At 44.6% G+C, this 19617-nt stretch overlaps 1 protein-coding gene across 1 annotated transcript in view; it reads left to right on the top strand.

The window, feature by feature from the left end:
* The first annotated feature begins 239 nt into the window (after positions 1-239).
* The window catches only part of FBF1 (Fas binding factor 1), a 109969-nt gene continuing 90591 nt past the window's right edge, over positions 240-19617 (top strand). The window contains exons 1-12 of the mRNA XM_048292422.1: positions 240-312; positions 1398-2019; positions 3983-4043; positions 4510-4602; positions 4781-4881; positions 5182-5339; positions 6124-6239; positions 6369-6491; positions 6876-7049; positions 7772-7948; positions 8136-8273; positions 8371-8541. Of these exons, the coding sequence (XP_048148379.1) occupies positions 240-312; positions 1398-2019; positions 3983-4043; positions 4510-4602; positions 4781-4881; positions 5182-5339; positions 6124-6239; positions 6369-6491; positions 6876-7049; positions 7772-7948; positions 8136-8273; positions 8371-8541 (2007 nt within the window). The remainder of the gene's footprint in view (positions 313-1397; positions 2020-3982; positions 4044-4509; positions 4603-4780; positions 4882-5181; positions 5340-6123; positions 6240-6368; positions 6492-6875; positions 7050-7771; positions 7949-8135; positions 8274-8370; positions 8542-19617) is intronic.

The raw sequence follows: 19617 nt of genomic DNA on the forward strand, positions 1-19617 counted from the left end.
GGACAGAGCCCACAGCGCTATGGCTGTGGAGACGTTCCTGGCCAGATGCTGGGAGAGGCAGCCCCATCACTATGGCAACCTGGAACACCGAGAGCGGTACTGGGGGGGCGGGGGGCGGTGGCAGCTCTGAGCTCCGGGGCCCATTGGGCTCCTCCTCTGTCCTTCCTCGGGCCTCTGTGGCTATCGGAAGATACTATAAACTGTGTTTCTGGATCCCGGGAAGGCTGGGACACACCGCCATGGTGAGTCTGATGCGGCCCGAAGGCAGGACTGTCAGCTCCAAAGTGGATGCACTGGGACCTCTGTTGGGAGGCAAGAGGGCTGTAGGCTCTGCATGGCCAGAACTCAGGAGGGTCTGTGCTCACTGCTGTCTCTAAAGTGGGAAATACCTCTGTGGTATCCCTGCATTTCATGGGCCAATTCCCAAAGAGCATAAGCAGAAGGAAGGCTGTGCTGTTGTTTATGGTGTGCTCTTGAGAAACTGCTTCTGGCCTTAGTGTGTTTTGGGAAGGTGCAAGTCAGACCTGCTTTGTGTTCTAATGAGGGAATTTGTCTTTCTCCCTAGGCTGCAGATGGCAGGAAGAGTTCAACAGGTGTGTACACTCATGTGCCTTCCTTTTGTGTATGTAAATGCTTTGATATCCTGGAAATGCGTGGGACAGAGGAGGGGAGCACTGGGTACAGGTGGCAGCCCTGGCTGCTGCAATCCTCGTCTGAAATCTGCTGTGGAGTGCATGATGTCCTTCCTGAACTAGAGATGCTCATCTGTCTCTCCCATCAAGTGGATTTGCTTATTGAGGTCCTATGTTCCTTTCCTGGTCTTTCCCAAGTCTAGGGAAGAATCTATGCATTTATTTAATTTTTCCTCCCCTAATCCACAACTGCTTAATTGAAGACCTCTTGCAGCCCTGATGCTGAAGCAGTGCTTTCAGGGTTGTTCAGGAACTCCGAGACACTGCAGTGGGAGAGTTCACATGCAGACCAAATGCTTCTTCTGGCCAGGGACTAACTGAATATGAATCAGCTGGCTCACTTGACAGTGAGCGTAGGGTAGTGGTGTGTAGGGTAGCTAATGGGCTCTCTGTCAACAAGGAGTGGAAGGTGACTGAAGCAGAAGTGTCATACTCTGCCCTTGAGGCAGCCTGGGAGTATCTGCACTCTAGCCATGACTGAGTTGCCTTTGAACATGGGCTGATTCCTAACAAAGAAGCTGTTCCCAGTCACAGTTTGGAGGCATGTTGCTCAGGGTTTTCAAGGGTAGATGTTTCCAGCTGTGTTTACCCAAAGACAGCTATACCAGTGGGAACTACAGGGAAGACAGAGGAGGAGGAGGGCCAGTGTCTTTACAGACAGCTGCTCCTCTGGGCACTGACTTAAAGCTGGTTCTCTAAACACAGAAGGAAGAGGATCACGACAAGAAAAACTTGTTGTTGGAGAGTATGAGCCCCCTTGGTCTGAGGACCAGCTGACAAGGTGGCAGCATGGCAGGTATCATGCTCTCTGTGTGTCTGTAGCTCCAGTTGCCAGCCCTGCTGCCCCCACTGTGGGGAGAAGAGGGTTCCCAGGGTCCCCTTGCCTGCAGGATCCCATTGCAGGCAGGTATGTAACTGCTTCTCCTTGCAGCAGGTGTGCATCTCAGAACAGTGGCAAACTGAAAGCAGACCCTGGGTCCAAACCTCCTCCTTCAGCTAGGCACAGCATTGTGAGGGAGACTGGGAGGACTGAAGATGACTGGCTGACACTGAAAGATGAGGAGATTCTGGATTTGGAGCCAGAGCTTCCAGCAAAGTCCAGCCCTGCTGCAGACAGAAAGCACATCCCTGCCAGCCAAATCCCAGCCGCAGGGGAGGCAGCAGCTAAAGCTGACCCACTGAAGGAGGAGGAGAAGGAGGCAGAGGAGGACGGGCTGAGTGATGCCTTGGCTTGCAAGAAAGCTCAGGCCCAGGCAGAAGTTCAGGAGAGAAAGGCCCAGCCCTTGGAGACCCCAGGCAAAGGGCTGGATCCCCATTCTCCTGTCAGGTAAAGGCATCATCAATGGCTCCATGTCTTCCACCTGCTCCACGTGTAGCTGCCCCAGCAGGACTTCTCAGAAATCTTTGGTTCAGATATAGGAAATTAATTCTAAGCACTCTCCTCTTTCAGTCTGGGGTTATAATGTGGGGCTTTCTGCCACTGTCCCATCACAGCTCTGAGCTCTCTTATTATTTGCACATGTGGCTCTGGATCCCATGGATCTGTTCGGGATCAGCACACCCTCACATGCTTCCCCATCCTCCTTGTTCCTGCCTCCATTCCCCTTCATTCCTGCCAGTTGCAGACAAAGCACCTTCTGTGGTTGAATTCACATGGACACTGGTTCAGACTTATGCCATCCAAATGGGACTCGGCAGTGAATTGCGGACAAAGTGCCATGTGTCCTGGGCAGAGGTGTGTTAGCTGGGGCTGCTGGTGACCAGGGGCAACAAGGTGATGATACAGCAACAAGGAACACCAGTGATGGTGGTTTAGAGGTATCTGTGCTCTCTCTCAAGCAAAAAAGCTGAATCCTGCCAAAGCCAACTGGGACAGCCTGTCAGCTGTCGGACATGAGTGGGTTTTGGGGGCAAGGGTCTCATCTTTCATCCCCTGTTTGGCTCTCTCCCATTGGTTGCTTTTCACTTGAAGCCAGACAGCTTCACAGAAGCACCATAGGAGCATCACAGCAGGCAGCTATCCCACAAGACAAGGCAGCAAGCACAGATGGCTCAAGATAAGGCCTCCTTCACCTTGTAGGCATCCTCCATGAGAGAGGTATCCTGCAGAAAACAGCTACATGTGTGAGGAGATGGGGAATGGAGAGGGTGGGTAACTTCCAGTCATCCCTTTGGAATGGAACATCTGTAACTGAGAGGGAAGGCAGTTCTGAAGTATCACCAGGCTCTTGCCTATTTGATCCCAGAGGGACAGCCAAGCTTTAAACTGAAAGAAATGACAACCAAGTGAAAGCCTCTGCACCTTTCCCTGAGCTGTGACACTGCTGAGCATCACTTGTGTCTCTGTGACCATGCAGGCAGCCGGAGCCTCAGCTTAGCACTGTGAAAGAATCCTCAGTGAAACCATCGATATCTGCAAAGGCAGATCCCTTCCAAGAGGCGAGACCCCTGGGTGTGTGTCATGTGATTGTACAGTTTGGGCAGCCAGAGGTAGAGAGGGTCCCTCTGCACTGCAAAAAGAACCCAACAAAAGGCAGGAGCCACAGCATCACCCTTGGCCGTGGGAATGCTGTCCAGGCTGTGATCAGCCATCCTTGCAGCAGGATGCCTAGCTGCAGGATCCCACCGGTCCCATTTCATGATGTGGTGGAGATATGGTGCTGGGGGGCACTGAGCTCATGAGGGGGCCATCAGGATTAAGGGAGGTTACCCTTTGGAGAGACTAAAGAAAATGCCCACAGCCACCATCCTAATCACTTCCTGTCTGGTTTCCAGACGATCCTGTTAAACCTGCCAGAGCTTTCCAGCCAGCTGCAGGCAGCACTTTGAGAGCCCAGTGTACCTGCTCAAAGGCCAGCAAGAAGTGAGTGTCTTTCAGACATGGCATTTCACTCTTGGGGATCTCTCTGTGCTCTCCAAGTTCTTCTGATCTGCCTCTCCTTGTCTTCTCCTCAACTCCCTGCCCCAACAGCTGTTGTCTGGGAAGGCAGGTAACCTGTGATACCTTTGAAAAATGGGATCCCAGAGCCTGAAGCTTTCCAGTGACAGCTGGGTGTCCCCGAGCTCTCTACATCTTCTGTGAATATCCCTTGTAACAACAGGTTCTTGCTAAATAGAGCAATCCCAACACTGCTATCTTTTATCCCAGGGCTATTTTCTCTTCCTTTTTCTGTGTTGTACGATGTGGCTTCTGTGCTGTGCCTGTCGGGCCCCCTCCACCTCCCCCTGCCTGGCCTGGCTGTCCCCAAGGTATCCTTGCTGAGCTGCTAACCCCTGCGCTTATGTCACAGGTCCATCCTAGAGGATGACTTCTTCAGCAGACTCCTTGAGGAGGGCATTGATTTTGTAGAGGTGAGGCCAAATTTCAGGAGAGAGCCTGAGTGTCGCAAGGGCTGGGGCTGAGGTAGACTAAGGTTTCTCCTGGTCTCACCTCATTCAACTCACCACTGCAGACCAGGAAGGAGCTGCGAAGTTATTTGTAGACAACTGAAGGGGAATTAGAGCTTTAACAGCAGTGGCAGTTCTTGCTTGCTCTTGGAAGCCCCCATTTCTCATCCAGATGGGTTTCCTTACCCTGCCATGGTGGCAGGATACATTGTCTCCCAGAGCACACAGAGTCTTCCCCTGAGCCTGGCCCTCGAGAAGACAGCTCAGCATGCTTATTCCTGGGAAGGGATTGCTCTTGGAGAGAAGGGACCCAGACCAGCAGTGGGGTTGGGCGGGAGAAGGGTAGAGAAAGGGCTGCAGTAGGCTGGGTGTTTCAGGGTGAGGAGGAAATGTGCTTTACCTCCCTGACAGCATCCCTGCATCCCCACAGTTTACCACAGCTGAGGCACAATTCCAGGATCCAAAAGGCTGTTTGGCAGTGCTGCTCCACATCCAGACCCTTGTGTCACAGCTGGAGAGACAGGTGAGTCCATTGCCTGCTGGCTGGGGAACCATGTGTGACCCATTAGGAGGATAAGGGACCATTTCTGCTCCAAATAGTGTTAGGATGACTGGGCAGATAGATGCCTATGCCCCCGAAGTGCTGCTGTAGGAACTCTGTCCTGGGTGGCACAAGGACCTTCTCTGTGTGTTTCTGGCAGGTCTGGACACTGGAAATGCAGCGGACACAACAGGAGCAGTTACTGGATTTTCTCCATCAGCGGCACCAGGAGGACCTGGATCTCATCACATGTGGCTACAGGTAGCAGCCTGTGCTCCCCTCCCGTGTCAGGTCTTTGCCTACAGCCCTGTCCACCTCCCCTGGGGTGGGAATGCTGGGACACTTCCCCAGTCCATCCCTGAATGGGGGCACAGAGCCACATCAGTATGAACCTGGTGGTCACAGAGAGCAGCCCTAAGGGTGTGCCAGTGTGGGAGTTTACCTCACCAACATTGCCGTGGATGACAAGGAGGAGGGGCTAATCCACTACCAGCACATCCCTGGTGTGCTGGGTATGGCCAATAAAGCAACACTTTTTCTTTGGCGTGACCTCTTGGGCAGGAGCCAGAAAAAGGTGGTGAAGAACAAAGACCGGCAGCAGGAGGAGAGGCTGCAGCCGGAGAACGAACAGTCAACAACTCAGTTCCTGTTGAAGAGCCAGGGCATGGCCCCAACACAGGAGCATCCCAAGTCCCAGGAGCAGGACAAGCTGCTCAAGGGTATGTTTTGTCAAAGTAGCATTCATCCTAATGGGACGTGAAAGTACCACCTCCAGAACAGCTGACAAGCACAGCATAGACCCTCACCTCTGCTAATGAGTTCATTGGAGAAAGTCAGTCCAGGTGTTGCCAAAATTGGTAGAATAAACTCCTTAACACCAATGTAGCATTATTCAGCTCTGGATGCACATGGAATATTTCTACCTATCATGCATATCAAGTAAGAAAAGCTCCTGTTCATATACTATACTTTACATACATATTCATTGGTTTTCCCAGAAGAAGCATACATTTGATAATAACTTCCCCAAGTCCAATAATATATTTTCCCTCCCACTGGTGCATGTGTCCTCCTATCTCAGGAATCCCTTGGGTGGTCTTTTGTGGTCACCAACCCCAAAGTTGACTGCTCAATGAACTTGGTGTTACTTCGCAAATACAGAGATGAGCTGGTACAACTAGTCTGGTTCTTTGTTTTTGAGACACTTGGCCAACAGAGTGTACTTTTTGTTCCTCTTCTTGGTTATGTTTAGGATGATTTTTGAGACTAAGCACTGTATTTCCAAAAGTTAAGCAAATAGTTCTTCATCTGGTGACACAGTTGAGCCTGGCAAAGCCTTGCTTGCCTTGGTCACTCAGCATCTTGGGGTCTACCTTTGACAAAATACAGTCCTGGGTATGTACAGAGCACAAAAAGATACGTTTTTTTCCATGAATATCGTGTGGATGCGGTGAGGTTATCCCAATTCCTGCTGCTTATGGTAATGCTGCTGCCTCTTCCCAGAGTTCCAGACTAGGCTGTCACAGCAGCAGAGGGACGTGGAGGAGGAGCGGAGGCAATTCCAGATGATTGGTAAACTGGAGGCCAGGCTGAGGGAGCAGACTCAGCTGCTGGAGCAAGTGAGTCCAGCCTGTGTCCTCTGCCTGTTTCAACCCTCCTGTGTGGATATGGGGCGTGACTTGCCCACTGGAGGTCCCTGGCCTGGCACCTGGGAGTGGCACATGCCTTTGCTCTGTGTCCAAACCCAGGAGCGCTGGAAGGCAATGGTAGAAAAAGCCCAAGCAGAATCGCTGCAGCGCTCACTGGAGGAGCAGCAAAAATTCATGATGCAGCAGCTCTCCATGGTGCAAGAAGAAAGGGAGAAGGAGAAGGTGAGGCCAGATAAACACTTCCAGGTGCTTTTCCCATGTGCCATCAGTCTCTGCAGTGCTGCACTGTGCCGTGGCATGGAGGACAGAGCTGGAGTTTGGGCTGCAGCCTCCTTCACCTGTCCTTGGCCTTCTTCATCCCACACCTGGCTGCATAGGGAATAGCACTCTGATCAACCCTCTAGTATGCAAATGTTGTGTGCATTATGCATGCTGGTTTTTGAAGAGCACGGAACCAGAGCTCTCTTTGCAAAGTTCTGGCCAAGCACAATGGCCTGGAATCAGCTTTTCAATGTTTTGTGTGGTTTAGTGGCAGCAATGGGTTAAAGAGAATGTGGCAGATGGGACTTGGATCTTCATCTCTCCCTCTCATGCCATGATCTCCAGAGAATGTGGCTGGAGGAGAAGAATTTGATGCTGCAGAAGTGCTTTGAGGAGCGAGGGAAGCTGGCGGCTGAGTGGGCTGAATTCCATAATCAACAGCAGCTGATGGAGGAGTGTCTGGAGCACAAGATGGAGCAATCCCAGAAAATGGACTTCACCATGATGAGACTGGCCAAGGTACCACAGCAGAGCTCCTTCCTGTAGCCTCAGCACCACCTGGGAGGCTCCAAGGATGGGTCCTGCCCATAGGGGAGACATTCAGTGTTGCCTCCAGGTGGGAAGTCAGAGATGTCACTTAGGGTGGTGAGAACCAGGCTCTTCCAGGCACACTCTCTACCAGCATGTCTGGACATCAGCAGAAGCATCAGTCACCTCTGTCTCTGGCCTGTGCCTATGAGGAGTTTGGGCAGTCAGAACAGAAGCAGCTGTCTCCATGTCAAGTCAGCTGAGAGGAAACCTTCCTATGCCCTGGGGATGTGCCCACAGTCAGTTCGGCTTCTGCCTTGGCCTTTCCAGAGGGAATATGTGGTACAGACAGTGCAGCAGAACTCATTTTTAAGGGCTACTGAGGTGAAAAATAACCATTCAGGCTGAGTCTTTCCACTTTTGACAATCTGTTGAGTCTTGAGCACACCTTAGGCTGTCCCACATGGTGAGGGGTTCCATCCTTTCTGGGGAAAAGTGTGGGTGTGTCTGTACAATCACAGCTCTGCCAGCCTTGGCCCCCAAGGGCAGATGAATGAGGGCACTGCTAAAGTACTAGGTGGTGTTGCTCTGCACCCCAAACTGGCCTGCAGAAGAAGTTTACCAAGGACAGATCTCCCTCATCTACTTAGGAAGACATGAGACTGTCCGGAACAGGGCAGGTAGTGCTTTGGTTTCCCCTGTGCCCATCCTAGGAGCAGGCAGATCTGAAATTACAGGGCCAGAAGCTGAGAGCCAAGGAGGAACAGTTGGAGAGGGACAAGGAGCAGCTGGATGAGTCCTGGCTGGAGCTTCGCCTGAAGAAAGAGAAGCTGAAGAGGGCCAAACAGCGCATCCAGCAGAGGGAGAAGGAGCTTAAAGGCATGACTGAGGTAAGCATAGCATCTGTGCTACAATTCACAGCTGTACAGGGGCCAGGAGCAAGGCTGGGGCTTCACACTCCTCCCAAAGTCATGAATCCTAATCCTGAGCTGGGAATAAAGGACATGTGCAAAGGGGTCTTGCTCCTGGCCAGTGATGGTCTCTATTCCCAGTCTCCCCAGCCGCTCTGCCTTGCAGCGCTCATGCCAGAAGTACGAGGAAGGGGAACAAGCCTTGTGGGAGGCACGCTGGATAGAGTCCGAACACCAGGAGGGGCTCAGGGCCATCCAGAGACAGATGGAGCAGCTGAGGCACCATCAAGAGCTTCTGCACCAGGCAAATGCCCCCTCACCTTCCTTTCTCAGCCTGTGGCCAGTATGTCAAGGGCCTGAACCTTTGTCAACAGCTTCTCCTTCTCCTGGGCATGGGGCAGGATCGGCTAAGCATGGCTCAGCAGAGGAGGCAGCTTGAACAGTTTTGTAATGAGCTCTCACACAAGAACCAGAAGATACTGCTGACTGAAGACCAGGGCTTCTGTGCCCCTATGGATGGCGTCTCCAGCACACAGTGTAAGACTTCTTGCGTGCTGCTGATGGGAAGGGATGTATGGGAGGCAGATATGCTTGTATTTTACGCAGGAGAGATGTTCCTGGGGGCTGTTTTAGGCCACCTGTGTATAAAGCTCAGCTGTGAGTTTGCCTCTTCATCTTGTGCAGGAGCTCATCTAAGCTCTCTGAGCGAGAGCAGTGCTCTGAGGGAGTAGGAAGAGAGAGGTTGGTGGGTTAAAGCCCATTTGCACTGGAAGTTTGGGAAGGGCTCTGCTGCCAGTACACGTGGGCAGCAAAAAAAAACATTCCTCTTTTGTCTCCATCTGTGATCTCTCCAACAGCAATGGCATCACCCAGTCAGGTGTCTTTTGCAGGCAGGATGCACCCTCAGCACAGTCTGTGGGAAAGCAGGGACAACACAGCCAGCTCCATTGCATTCTATGCTATGCTACAGTTGCTGAAACACAAAGCCCAGATGGTGAGACGGTGGGATGAGGGGCTGGAATACACTTGGAAACAGCTGGTGGGAGCAGGGCTGGGTAAAGTGTGACTTGAAACTGGTATACATAGGGTGGGGTGTTTCCTGAAGTCATTACTGAACTGCTGAGATGGGCAGACTTGCAGAAACTTTGGACAGTTAAAGAGGTGATAACAGAAGCAAGGACAGATGGCTCCTCACAGCTTGTCTTACATTCATGAATAACCTTACCTGGCTGAGGTTATCCCTGTCTCACCCCATTCCTGGGTGGGGAGAAGCCAGCTCTGCCCAATTCTGTCTTCATGATGTCCCCATCCTCTTCTGTCAGCCCCTGCTTCCCTGTTGTGCCCTTGCTCAGGCAGAGATGCTCTTGCAGCCTTTGTAGGTCCCACTCAGAGTATGAGGTTACGGGCTTCAGAGGGGCCCCTGCACACCCCAAAGGGTACCGTGGATGAGTGCCAGCCCACTCCTCCCTGTATGAGGGACGGTTTGGGACACTTCCCTCAGACATGAGCATCATCCTGGACAGCGCCCCTGTTTCTGTGCCACTCTCTCATATCCATCCCTTCCATCCTTCTCTTCTCAGGACCATGATTTCTTGGAAGGTGAGCGCATCTTCCTGGATTCCCTAAAGAAAGCGCCCCACTGTCCATGACACCAATCCCACTCACTGCTGGAGGAGGTACTATCCCCACATGGTACCAAGGGATGATGTGCCCTCCAATATAGGGAAGAAAGTAAAAATAAATACTCCCAGTTGTCAGCTTCTTCTCTTTCCAAACACTGTCAGAGTGTTCCACAATTCACTCAGTACTGTACAGATGGACCTGGACAAGCTCGAGAAGTGGCCCATGGGAATCTCATGAGGTTTAACAAGGCCAAGTGCTGATGCTACACCTGGGTCAGGGCAACCCCCAGTGCCAACTCAGGCTGGGCATGAACAGATCGAGAGCAGCCCTGCCCAGAAGGACTTGGGGGTGCTGGGGTGAGAGCTGGACATGAGCCGGCCATGGGCACTCCCAGCCCAGAAAGCCAAGTGTGTCCTGGGCTGCATCCAAAGCCCCGTGGGCAGCAGGGGAGGGAGGGGATTCTGCCCCTCTGCCCTGTTCTGGTGAGACCCCACCTGCAGAGCTGCCTCCAGTTCTGGGATCCCAGCACAGGAAGGACATGGAGCTGTTGGAGAGTCCAGAGGAGGCACCAAGATGATCAGAGAGATGGAGCACCTCTTCTAGGAAGAAAGCCTGAGGGAATTGGCATTGTTCAGCCTGAAGAGGATTGGGATGACCTAGTTGTTGCCTTCCAGTACCTGAAGGGAGCTAACAAGAAATACGGCAAGAGACTTTATACAGGAGCATGTAGTGACAGGACAAAGGGGAATGGCTTCAAACTGACAGAGAGTAGGTTTAGATAAGATATTAGGAAGAAATACTTTACTGTGAGGGTGGTGAGGCTCTGGTACAGGTTGTGAATACCCCATCCCTGGAAGTGTTCAAGGCCAGGCTTGGATGAAGATCTGAGCAAGCTCGTCTAGTGGACGGTTTCCCTGCCCATGACAGGTGTTTTGGAACTAGATGATCTTTAAGGTTCTTTCTATGACTCTATAATGAGTACAATATCACTCGCTTTAAAAAAAGTGCTCTTAGCATTTAAAGTTTGAAAGAAAAATAGAATGCAGGCTTAAAGGGATGAGAGCAATTATACATCACATTTGTTAATTTGTTTATTTGACTTTTTTGAGTGGTGCATTTTATATCCTGTAGTCTGTTCTGTCTAGTCTAGTTATTACATATTGGAGACTAATAGATCTGGATTCTATGCATTTTAGTACCTTTTTTATAGACTGGTACAATCAAATACATTAAATAATTATTATTATCAATAAAGAAATTCTAACATTCAGTTGCAGTTTTATTGACACTGTTTACTTAGGCATAAGGATCTGATCAAGTGTAGTGTTTCATTTGGCTTACCTAAAGGAAACAAGATTAATTTTCCAACACTTATAAAAACGTGATGCAATATATGAAATAATGGACGCAAAATTGCAGATTCATACCAGTCTTGTCGTTTAGTCATACTACTCATAAAGTTTTCTTGACTTTTCCGACACACATTTAAAGGCATTTTTAAAATTTGAAACTAAATATGCACCTTACAACATTTTTACATTTCTCTTCTTAATGACTATACTTTTTATTCTCGGATTGTCTCAGTAGAACAAGGAAAAGCTTCTAAAGTGACATTTTAATGCATTTTGTTATGACTCAGGCAACCTATTACACCCAGCTTCTTTCTTCCCATCCTCTATAAGTGTATTTCAGGTACACTGACCTCCAAAGAGGAGAGTCTTTGTTTCTCAAATGTCAATCACATTCAGAAATTTGTTTGCCTGGTAGTAAATTATTCACTGCTAGAATTTTCTCTATCCTCTGAAGATATTAATTATATGAATGCATGTCTGTGATTCATATAAAGTTCCAAACTTTGTCACTTTAATAAATTAAGTGGATTATCTGCTTCAGATATGTTCCGTTCTCAGTAAATGTAGGTATGTTTTATCCATTTCTTTAATATTTTAGTGTGCTTTCTGCTATTGTTCACATAGGTGTTTAGAAAAATACACTGTTTCAAACACCTTAGATTTTATGCTTTTTCCATCACGGATATCGATTGCCATAATAACTAAGGCATGGACTCAGACCAGCAGGGCATCTGAGACGTTTATTCAAAGAACCGAGCTGGCTTTATACACTCCTTCATGACACAGTATTTCCTTATATGGTGTTTTTCACTAAGCGACCTGTCACACATTGCCATATCAGTAACACACTTTCTCAGTGTCCATATATGGGAGTGAATACGAGCTACCCACCCATCCGGCAGCTTCCGCAGGCTCTCCTCTGCAGGGCTCTGCCCTGTGGCATCTCCTTCCCGCAACGTCAGATGGAGACAAGCTTCTCTGGGCTGCCATGGCATTCTGCAGATGTGTCTCACAGCCTGCAGCTCATTTCCATCCTGCCTCTCTCCACAATTCCCTCTTTTTTGTTTTATACAAACAAGAATCACAAAACAAAACTCTCCCAACAGTGGAACATGTCTGACCCACAGCCCGAACCAAACAAGCTCCATTCATTCAAGTTCCCTTAGCCTCCCCATGAGCTGACAACAAAGCTGGAGTAACCAAGGCTGGTCAGACCACTCTTGCAGTGTGGTGGACTGGTACCCGTCGTGGACTGGAATCCGTGGAAGCACAAGCATATCCTTGCCCCCAGGTTATCAACAGAAAGGGTCCTTCCCATTTCCCAAGCACTTGAGCTTTTTCTAAGAGAGCCTGAGATCATTCTGAACGCAATTGAAATCTTAACCTATATAAGGCTTTTTGCAGTCTTTCGTGGGGTGTATATCCCATCTTTGCAATCAATAGTATTTACTTGCAATGCAGCATTTCTCAGGAGTTTTTCCCTGTTATGTATGTCTGTTTTTCAGCACCTATATACATACTCACATTTTTCATAATAATTCCAAAGATTAAAGATAGTAATCCATAAATATTCCAGGGAATGGTTGGCCAACTGGAAGCATAGCTTTAGGACATTAAAAGCAAGTGACTAATCAAAAATCTATGTAAGACATCGAAAAACAGCAAAAAATAACTTATGAAGGAAGAGAGAGTAAGAAATCAGAGCTGAGCTTATCTTAGCTCAGCTTAGTTTAGCTTCACTTCTCTTACCTTCTCTTAGGTTTCTTTTTTCTGTATTTAAAATAGGATATACTGCTGAAGCCAGTGATGTGCGGTATTAGCAGTGTGATGTCTTAAGCAATGCAGGGACAATTTTCATAAGCTTTGGAAATTCTGACAAGGAATACGAAAGATTGGTACAAAACTCTCTGATAGGAAAGATTGGTACAAAATGAAGGATACCTTGAGAGCAGAGGAGTAGGTGGAGCTGGTGAGAAAAGTAGGCAAACTTCCATACCTGCATTTGTGCTGAATACACAGTAACAGATTATTTCTCTATCTAGAATATTTAGTGATCTATCTTTCAAATACAAGTGATTCCTTAAACCAATTTTTCTAACATTTCTCTAAGGCTTTCCTATGGCCCTGCTCTATAAGATTTCTTTTCATGGGCTTAGCTTTTGCTGTATGACTGGTCTTATTTCAAATGTTTAAAGTGATGAATATGCTAAATGATATTATTGGTGGTTGGGGTTAATTACTAAAAGAAGTTATTCTGTATATATATTCTGAGTAACTGACTTCTCCTGGAAGTCTATTTACTTGCTACTATGGACAGTAGTAGCAATATGAATGGATCTGGTTTTACATATGTTTCATCTTTGATGCTAGTGCATTTGTAAAACAGATAATATGACTAATTTATTTTAAATTATTTTCGTTACTTGCTTAAAAATGAAAGTCAGGAAAGAAAAAAGATATCAAAGAAACCCCACATGGACATATCACTACCTTCCTTCATTTTGTTTTTCAAAATTTTATACTTATTTTTTTACTTCAGAATAGAAGTACTTTATATATTTGTAAATATATATACATATACAATGTTTGGAAGCACATATACAGGAAAGAAATAGCTGGGCAAGGAAGGGACTTTGATAAATAAGCAGCGTGTGAGAGTTTAAAAATGCAGTGAAAATGCTGAATTAATCCAAGTTTATGGTGATTCTTTTTTCTGTGTTTGATGAATTGCAGTTCATTGAAGAAAAGTAGGAAAATGCAAAATCTAAGTGGAAATTCTAACAGGTCGTATCATGTGTTAGCAGCTTTAATCCTGATTGTTTATACTTTCCATAGCAATTTGCAACTGCTAGGAGTACCCAATAACTGTGTATTATATGTACACTTCTGTCAAAATTTATTCAAAAGCTACTTAAACAAATACAAATTACCAGTACTTTGGAGACTATAAATAGAAGATGTGTGAAAATAATTAGTAAGGGAAGAGATAAGTTTGTGACTGGGTAAAAACCAGAGGCCCAGAAAAATCCACTTGCTTAGAGAATGCCACGGTCAGGAAAGGTATGTTTGAAAAATCTTGTCAGTGCTTCGCTCTGACTCCTGCTTCTCTTAAGAAGAAATTATTAAAGTGAACGTCTACTTTCCTTTGCATAGTTTAAAACAACTGAAAATATCTTCTGGCTAATAATTTGGAGGCAACTAGAAACAAAGTTATTGAAATTGGTACTTTGAGGTGTTTTAGGGAAATAGAAAATAAAATAAAGTCATTCCTTTACAGCAATTTGAAGGGGAACTGTCAATAAAATTACCACCAGGGACAGAGATGATGCGGAACCATACAAATTCATGAGTTTCCGAATTTCTTGGCAAACTGGTATCCCATACACTGTTGCAATTTGTCAAAACATTTTGTAGACCTATAATTTATGAAAATATTTGTATTACCAAATTAGGCCATGAACATTTAAACTTGGGTGAAAGCACTCTTCTTAACTAATGCATGAAAAAGAAGAAAAGCTCTTGAACCAAGGGGGGGAAAAAAGTCTTCTGTAACACAGTTGAAGCTTGGATATCTACAGGAACATGAAATGAATTATAAAGAGCCTGATATTGAAAGGTCATATGGGAGACTGAACTTCATTGCATCTTTCTGGCACAGTGACAATTTACAATACATTAAATGGAATATTTGAACCTTGTGAAACAACATCTTTAAACCGGGAAGTCTTCACTCAAAGAAATTTAAAAAAAAAGAAAGATATTACCCAGATACACTGCTGCATTGATCTTTTCAAGCAAGATAGTTGATTAAAAAAAAAGTAAAAAAAAAGGCAACTGGGTTAAATATCTCTGTCACATTTTCTTGTCAAAATGGTTGATTGATGAACTTCAATATGCTCATTGTCTTCAAGTGGTATCTGGAATTATATTTTGAAATGTGGAAATATAAACAAGTATGTCTAAACTGAAATCTATTTGTAGCTAAGAAACAAGGCAAAACCTCAGAACTGTGTGAAAGAGACCTTCCCTGACTTTTCTCAAATTAAATTAACAGTGTTGACATTTCAATTATCATCACTGAAACTATGTATGAATTCTTTTAGCTGAAACAAATAGAAAATTTCACACATTCGATAGATGCTTCTCATAACTACTTTTCGTATCTTCTAACAATTTTAAGCAGATGCCTCATCAGAGATGCGCTGCGGTTTCGTTCACAATCATAAATGTTAGACACATTTTTTAAATGGAAGGTCAGAATCTGAATGACAGAACAGAATTGGATTTTTCTCTCTCTTAGCAGCCAGCGAATAGCTTCAAAAAGCCATAAACACATAGTTGTACCATTTGCACTGTTTTCAAAAGCATCAGAGTCAAATATTTAAAGCATCTGGGATATCACCTATTCTTTTGTGCTTGAAGTGATTGTATGATTTAAAGTTTTGACCCAGTAAGAAAATGAGATTTCCAAAAATTTGTTATTTGCCTTTCTACTGAAGTCACTGTTCTGCAAAATTACCTTAAAAATTAATATTTTATGTTATCCTTTCGGGAACATTAGCATGTAGTTTTTACAAATCAAAATTCACTTTCTCAAATTCTACAAGCTTATGTCCTAAAAGGAGTAATTTACATGTGTTTCATTCTTACACATTTCTGAGTAGGAGTAGTCCCCAGACTGAGCTTATGGGTACTGAGTTTTGCAAAAGGGAAGTACAGAGTTTAAGGCCACTTTGGTGCATCTGGTGGATCCACCCTTCTTTGGTGGGCTATTTGCCATACTTAGGCAGACTGCTACTGTCAAGCATGGTTCAGAAGCCAGATGAGCTTGAATTTCTCAAAAAATGTGTGGAAAGAAGATAGTTCCATGAAATCATTGTGGTAGTTCATCAGAACTGGTAGTTCATCAGCATTTTTCAAAAAAAATAAGCTCCTTGTTTCCATGTCTCTCTTCAGATCTTAAACCTGGCAGTTGTGTGTTCCACTGCTATTTCACTATTTCAGCCACCACTTACGTGACTGCACTGGGAAGGAAGCAAGTATTAGTTCCATTTGAGGTAATGCTCTCTAGCTGGATCACTGTGTTTTACATAACCTACAGGTCACATGAAGAGGAGAGCCTGTGTCTGGTGTACCTGTGAGAGACAACCCTTGTAACAGAGCTGAGTACTGCTGGCAGGAATCAACTTCACATGGCATATGGATTTGGAAATAGATTGTTTATCTATTTTGGTACTTTGGTACACTTCGGTACTTTTTCATAAATGAAACTGTCTGTTACTGGTCAATAATAAAAGGCTCCTAAATTGGCTTCAGGAAAAAAGTATTAACTGAAAATTGAAATATTCCAGCTGAGAATAATAGACTTAATATTTAAAGCAATGTAGTTTTGTTACCAAACAACTCCAGATATTAGGTATTTGATAAGCAAATAATTATATTACTTTATTATAATGGATAGGTTTTATGATTTATAATGTTTAGATTTGGAGTTTTATTTCACAGGTCGATAGAACAATGCCAGAAAAAGAAAGAAAAGGTTAAGGACTATGAAAAGAACCCATGTTTTCATATCTGTTTATATCTGCAGTTCTAAAACTGGATTACTTGGAAAGAAAGAAGTGTTAAAATTACTAAAGTATAAAGAGATTCAAGATATTCCCTTGCCCATACCTTTTAGGAAGATAATAGCATTGAAACAGAAGCATCCTTTTTTCAGTGAGGAAGCAAATTTCTTGTTTCATACTAAGTAAAGCACATTCTGCTAGTAAAAATAAACACAAGCATTGCAGTGGGACTGCAATCACCAGGGGACTGCAAAAAATCTTTCAAGAGCTGCTCCATGTTTATAAGAATTGAAATGCAAATTATCCATGGATTCTATACAGTGAGTTGGAATAAGACATTTCATATTTAAAGCAAGTGGGGAAAATTCTCCAATTTCTGTTTATTTTGGGGTTTGGTTGGTTGGTTTGGTCTTTCATTTTTATTTCTCATTTATCTATCTCCTCTGTTGTGTTATTGGTTTAGAACGAAATTTCCTTCCAAAATTATAGCCAATGTTAAACTGGAAATTCTGCTTGCAGAGAGAGAGGAAAATATGTTACTGCTAATTTCTCAAGTTTAGTAGACTTATACTCCTCATTTGGATGACTGGTCAAGTTTATGATGTGTCATTACTTTCTTTCATGCTTTCTAACCCTCTATCAAAATTGTACTTTTCCCTACATCCTGACAGTACATCTACTTAATAGGTGAGGTGTATTTCTGTGGCATTGTAGAAGGATAAATGAGAAAATTGTAATTTATTCCCTGGCCTTATGAAGGGAGTATTCTAAGTTATGACAAGTCTACCAGTTGCAGAAGAATTTGTGCAGATGCAAGACAAATGAGTTCTATGGTCAGTAAGCATTTATATATATCTTCCTATTTATTTAGGAAACATGTATCAGTATTCTGTGTACTAATTAAGAATCATTTGCCTATATTTCTGGAGTCCTTTTACTTTGGTTTAATATTACTTATTATAGGTGTCAGTCCTGCTGAAGACAATGTGCAAATTTTTAGGATAATGTCTTACCAAAGACAGAGTGAAAATGGAAGTATATTCAGACTCCTAGCTGGATGAATGGGACAGTAGGAGAGTCAGATACAACTTTTTAGTTTCCCTCTTATCTGATCACTCTATGAATATCCTAATCCCTTGATCTATAAAGCCATAACAATTCATCTAACTGTAATAGTATATTTTTCTAATTTACACATGCAAGGTTACGTGTTAATCACTACAACTCAACACTTGGAGCTATGAACTATAGCAACATGCTTAATTTTCAGACTCCAGAGTATATTTTTCAATTGGCATGTGCATCTTCTTATAAGTAAAGTATAATATAAGTAAGAAGTAAATGTTTGCATATGTGACAAAGCTGTAGGTATAATGCTATGGAATTCCTCATAGGCTGATAAAGAGGTGGCCGCATTTACAGTGCTCTCAGGCATGAACAAAGTTCTTATTTCTGGGAGTTGCCAAACCCAGCAGCCCAACAGAGATAAGGCAGTTGAAGCTCTAGATTGCTAAGTCCAGCTATGAGCATTGCTGAGCCTCTGGGCCCAGTAGGCACATGTGCACATATACATAAAACATATAAACATATGCACGTGGCCAATCACACAGATAAACACAAAAAAAGAAACCATTCCACTCACGCAAGTACAGATGATATCCACAGCCTCATCCTATTCTACTCTCTGTCTGAGGAGGGTGAAAACATAAATGTACTGTAAATATACTTTAGTATACATATCTTCAGTACAGGCCTCTTCAGTAGCTGATCAAGACAGGCTGTGCAGCAAACTTCAATTGAATCCCCATTCAACTGCTGGTCCTTTAACATGGGAAGCACCCACACGTGGACGTGCACCTACACACGCTATGGATCCCGCTAGTAACTGGGTCAGTACAATCGGTCTGACCAGTAGCCCTTGGATCTGATCTTGGATTGGATCTTTAAGATATAAATGCAGGAGGAGTCTCTCTGCCAGCTGATCCAGCTTAATGGCCAGTAGTCTACCACAAGACCCTGTGATTGCTCCAGCTGTTTTGGATCCCTGATACCTCCAACAGCCAAATCTCAACACCCCTGGTACCTTCAGTATCCAGCCCAAGCTTATGGCCACCTCGGCACTGGCTTCTCAGCCTCTCATCCAACTTTCCATTTCATGTTCACTAGCAAAATCCCACTGACATGCATGCCCATAGAAAACACATACTCCTCGAGCTGCTGCCACCACAGACACAGTCTGTGACACCACTCTGTGCAGTCTCTGTTTGCTGGCACTCCCCCCTGCACTGCCTCATGGCTCTGGAATCTCCATGCACATGCAGATTAACCTCTTACTGCAGAACCTAACAACTTCTTTCTCCATGAACTTACACCAGTGAAGATCTGAGTTGTGATAAACAATATATAAAAATGATGCAATGTTCCCGACAAGATATTTTCATTATGAAATTGAATAAAATGCAAAAAAGTCAGGTGAATTACTCCATGGCATGTGAATAATACTCACACTTTCAATTCAAATAAATTCCTGTTCCTGGAAGGATTTGCTGACATTTATGAAATGGTAGAAAATATTGGAAAAAATTCTGTTATGGCACCCCAGAAATGCTAAAGGCCACATTCCTCACTGTCACCAAAAGTACTGATAACTTGGTCTGCTTTTCTAAACAGCAACTTAAAAACAAATTTTCTAGAATTTGTATTAATTATATTTTAAGTCAAACTATTACCAAGAGCTTTTCTTTCAATGTCAAATGTTAGCTGATATCCTTTGTCTACCTCTTTACAGCACTCCCAAATAATGTTATTTTTGGATTATTGTCTATAGAACTGTTAGTCTGAGCTTTTGCTTCTTTCTGGTATACAAGTATATTTAAAGAAAAAATTGTTTTTCAAAAGTGTTTGCTTAATTACAGTTATTACATACACCGTAATTTTCCTCTTAAAATAATGTAGTTAAACAATTTTTATGTCTGTGCAATATTTTTCATTTTAAATATCCGTAAATACAAAGCATAGTTCCCTAGCCACAGGAGCAGGAGCATGCCTCAGTGGATTTAAGACACCTTTGAATTATTTTGTTGCTCTGTCTATAATAGTACCACTC

This window comes from Corvus hawaiiensis, chromosome Z (assembly GCF_020740725.1).
Source record: "Corvus hawaiiensis isolate bCorHaw1 chromosome Z, bCorHaw1.pri.cur, whole genome shotgun sequence".
Taxonomy (NCBI): Eukaryota; Metazoa; Chordata; class Aves; order Passeriformes; family Corvidae; genus Corvus; species Corvus hawaiiensis.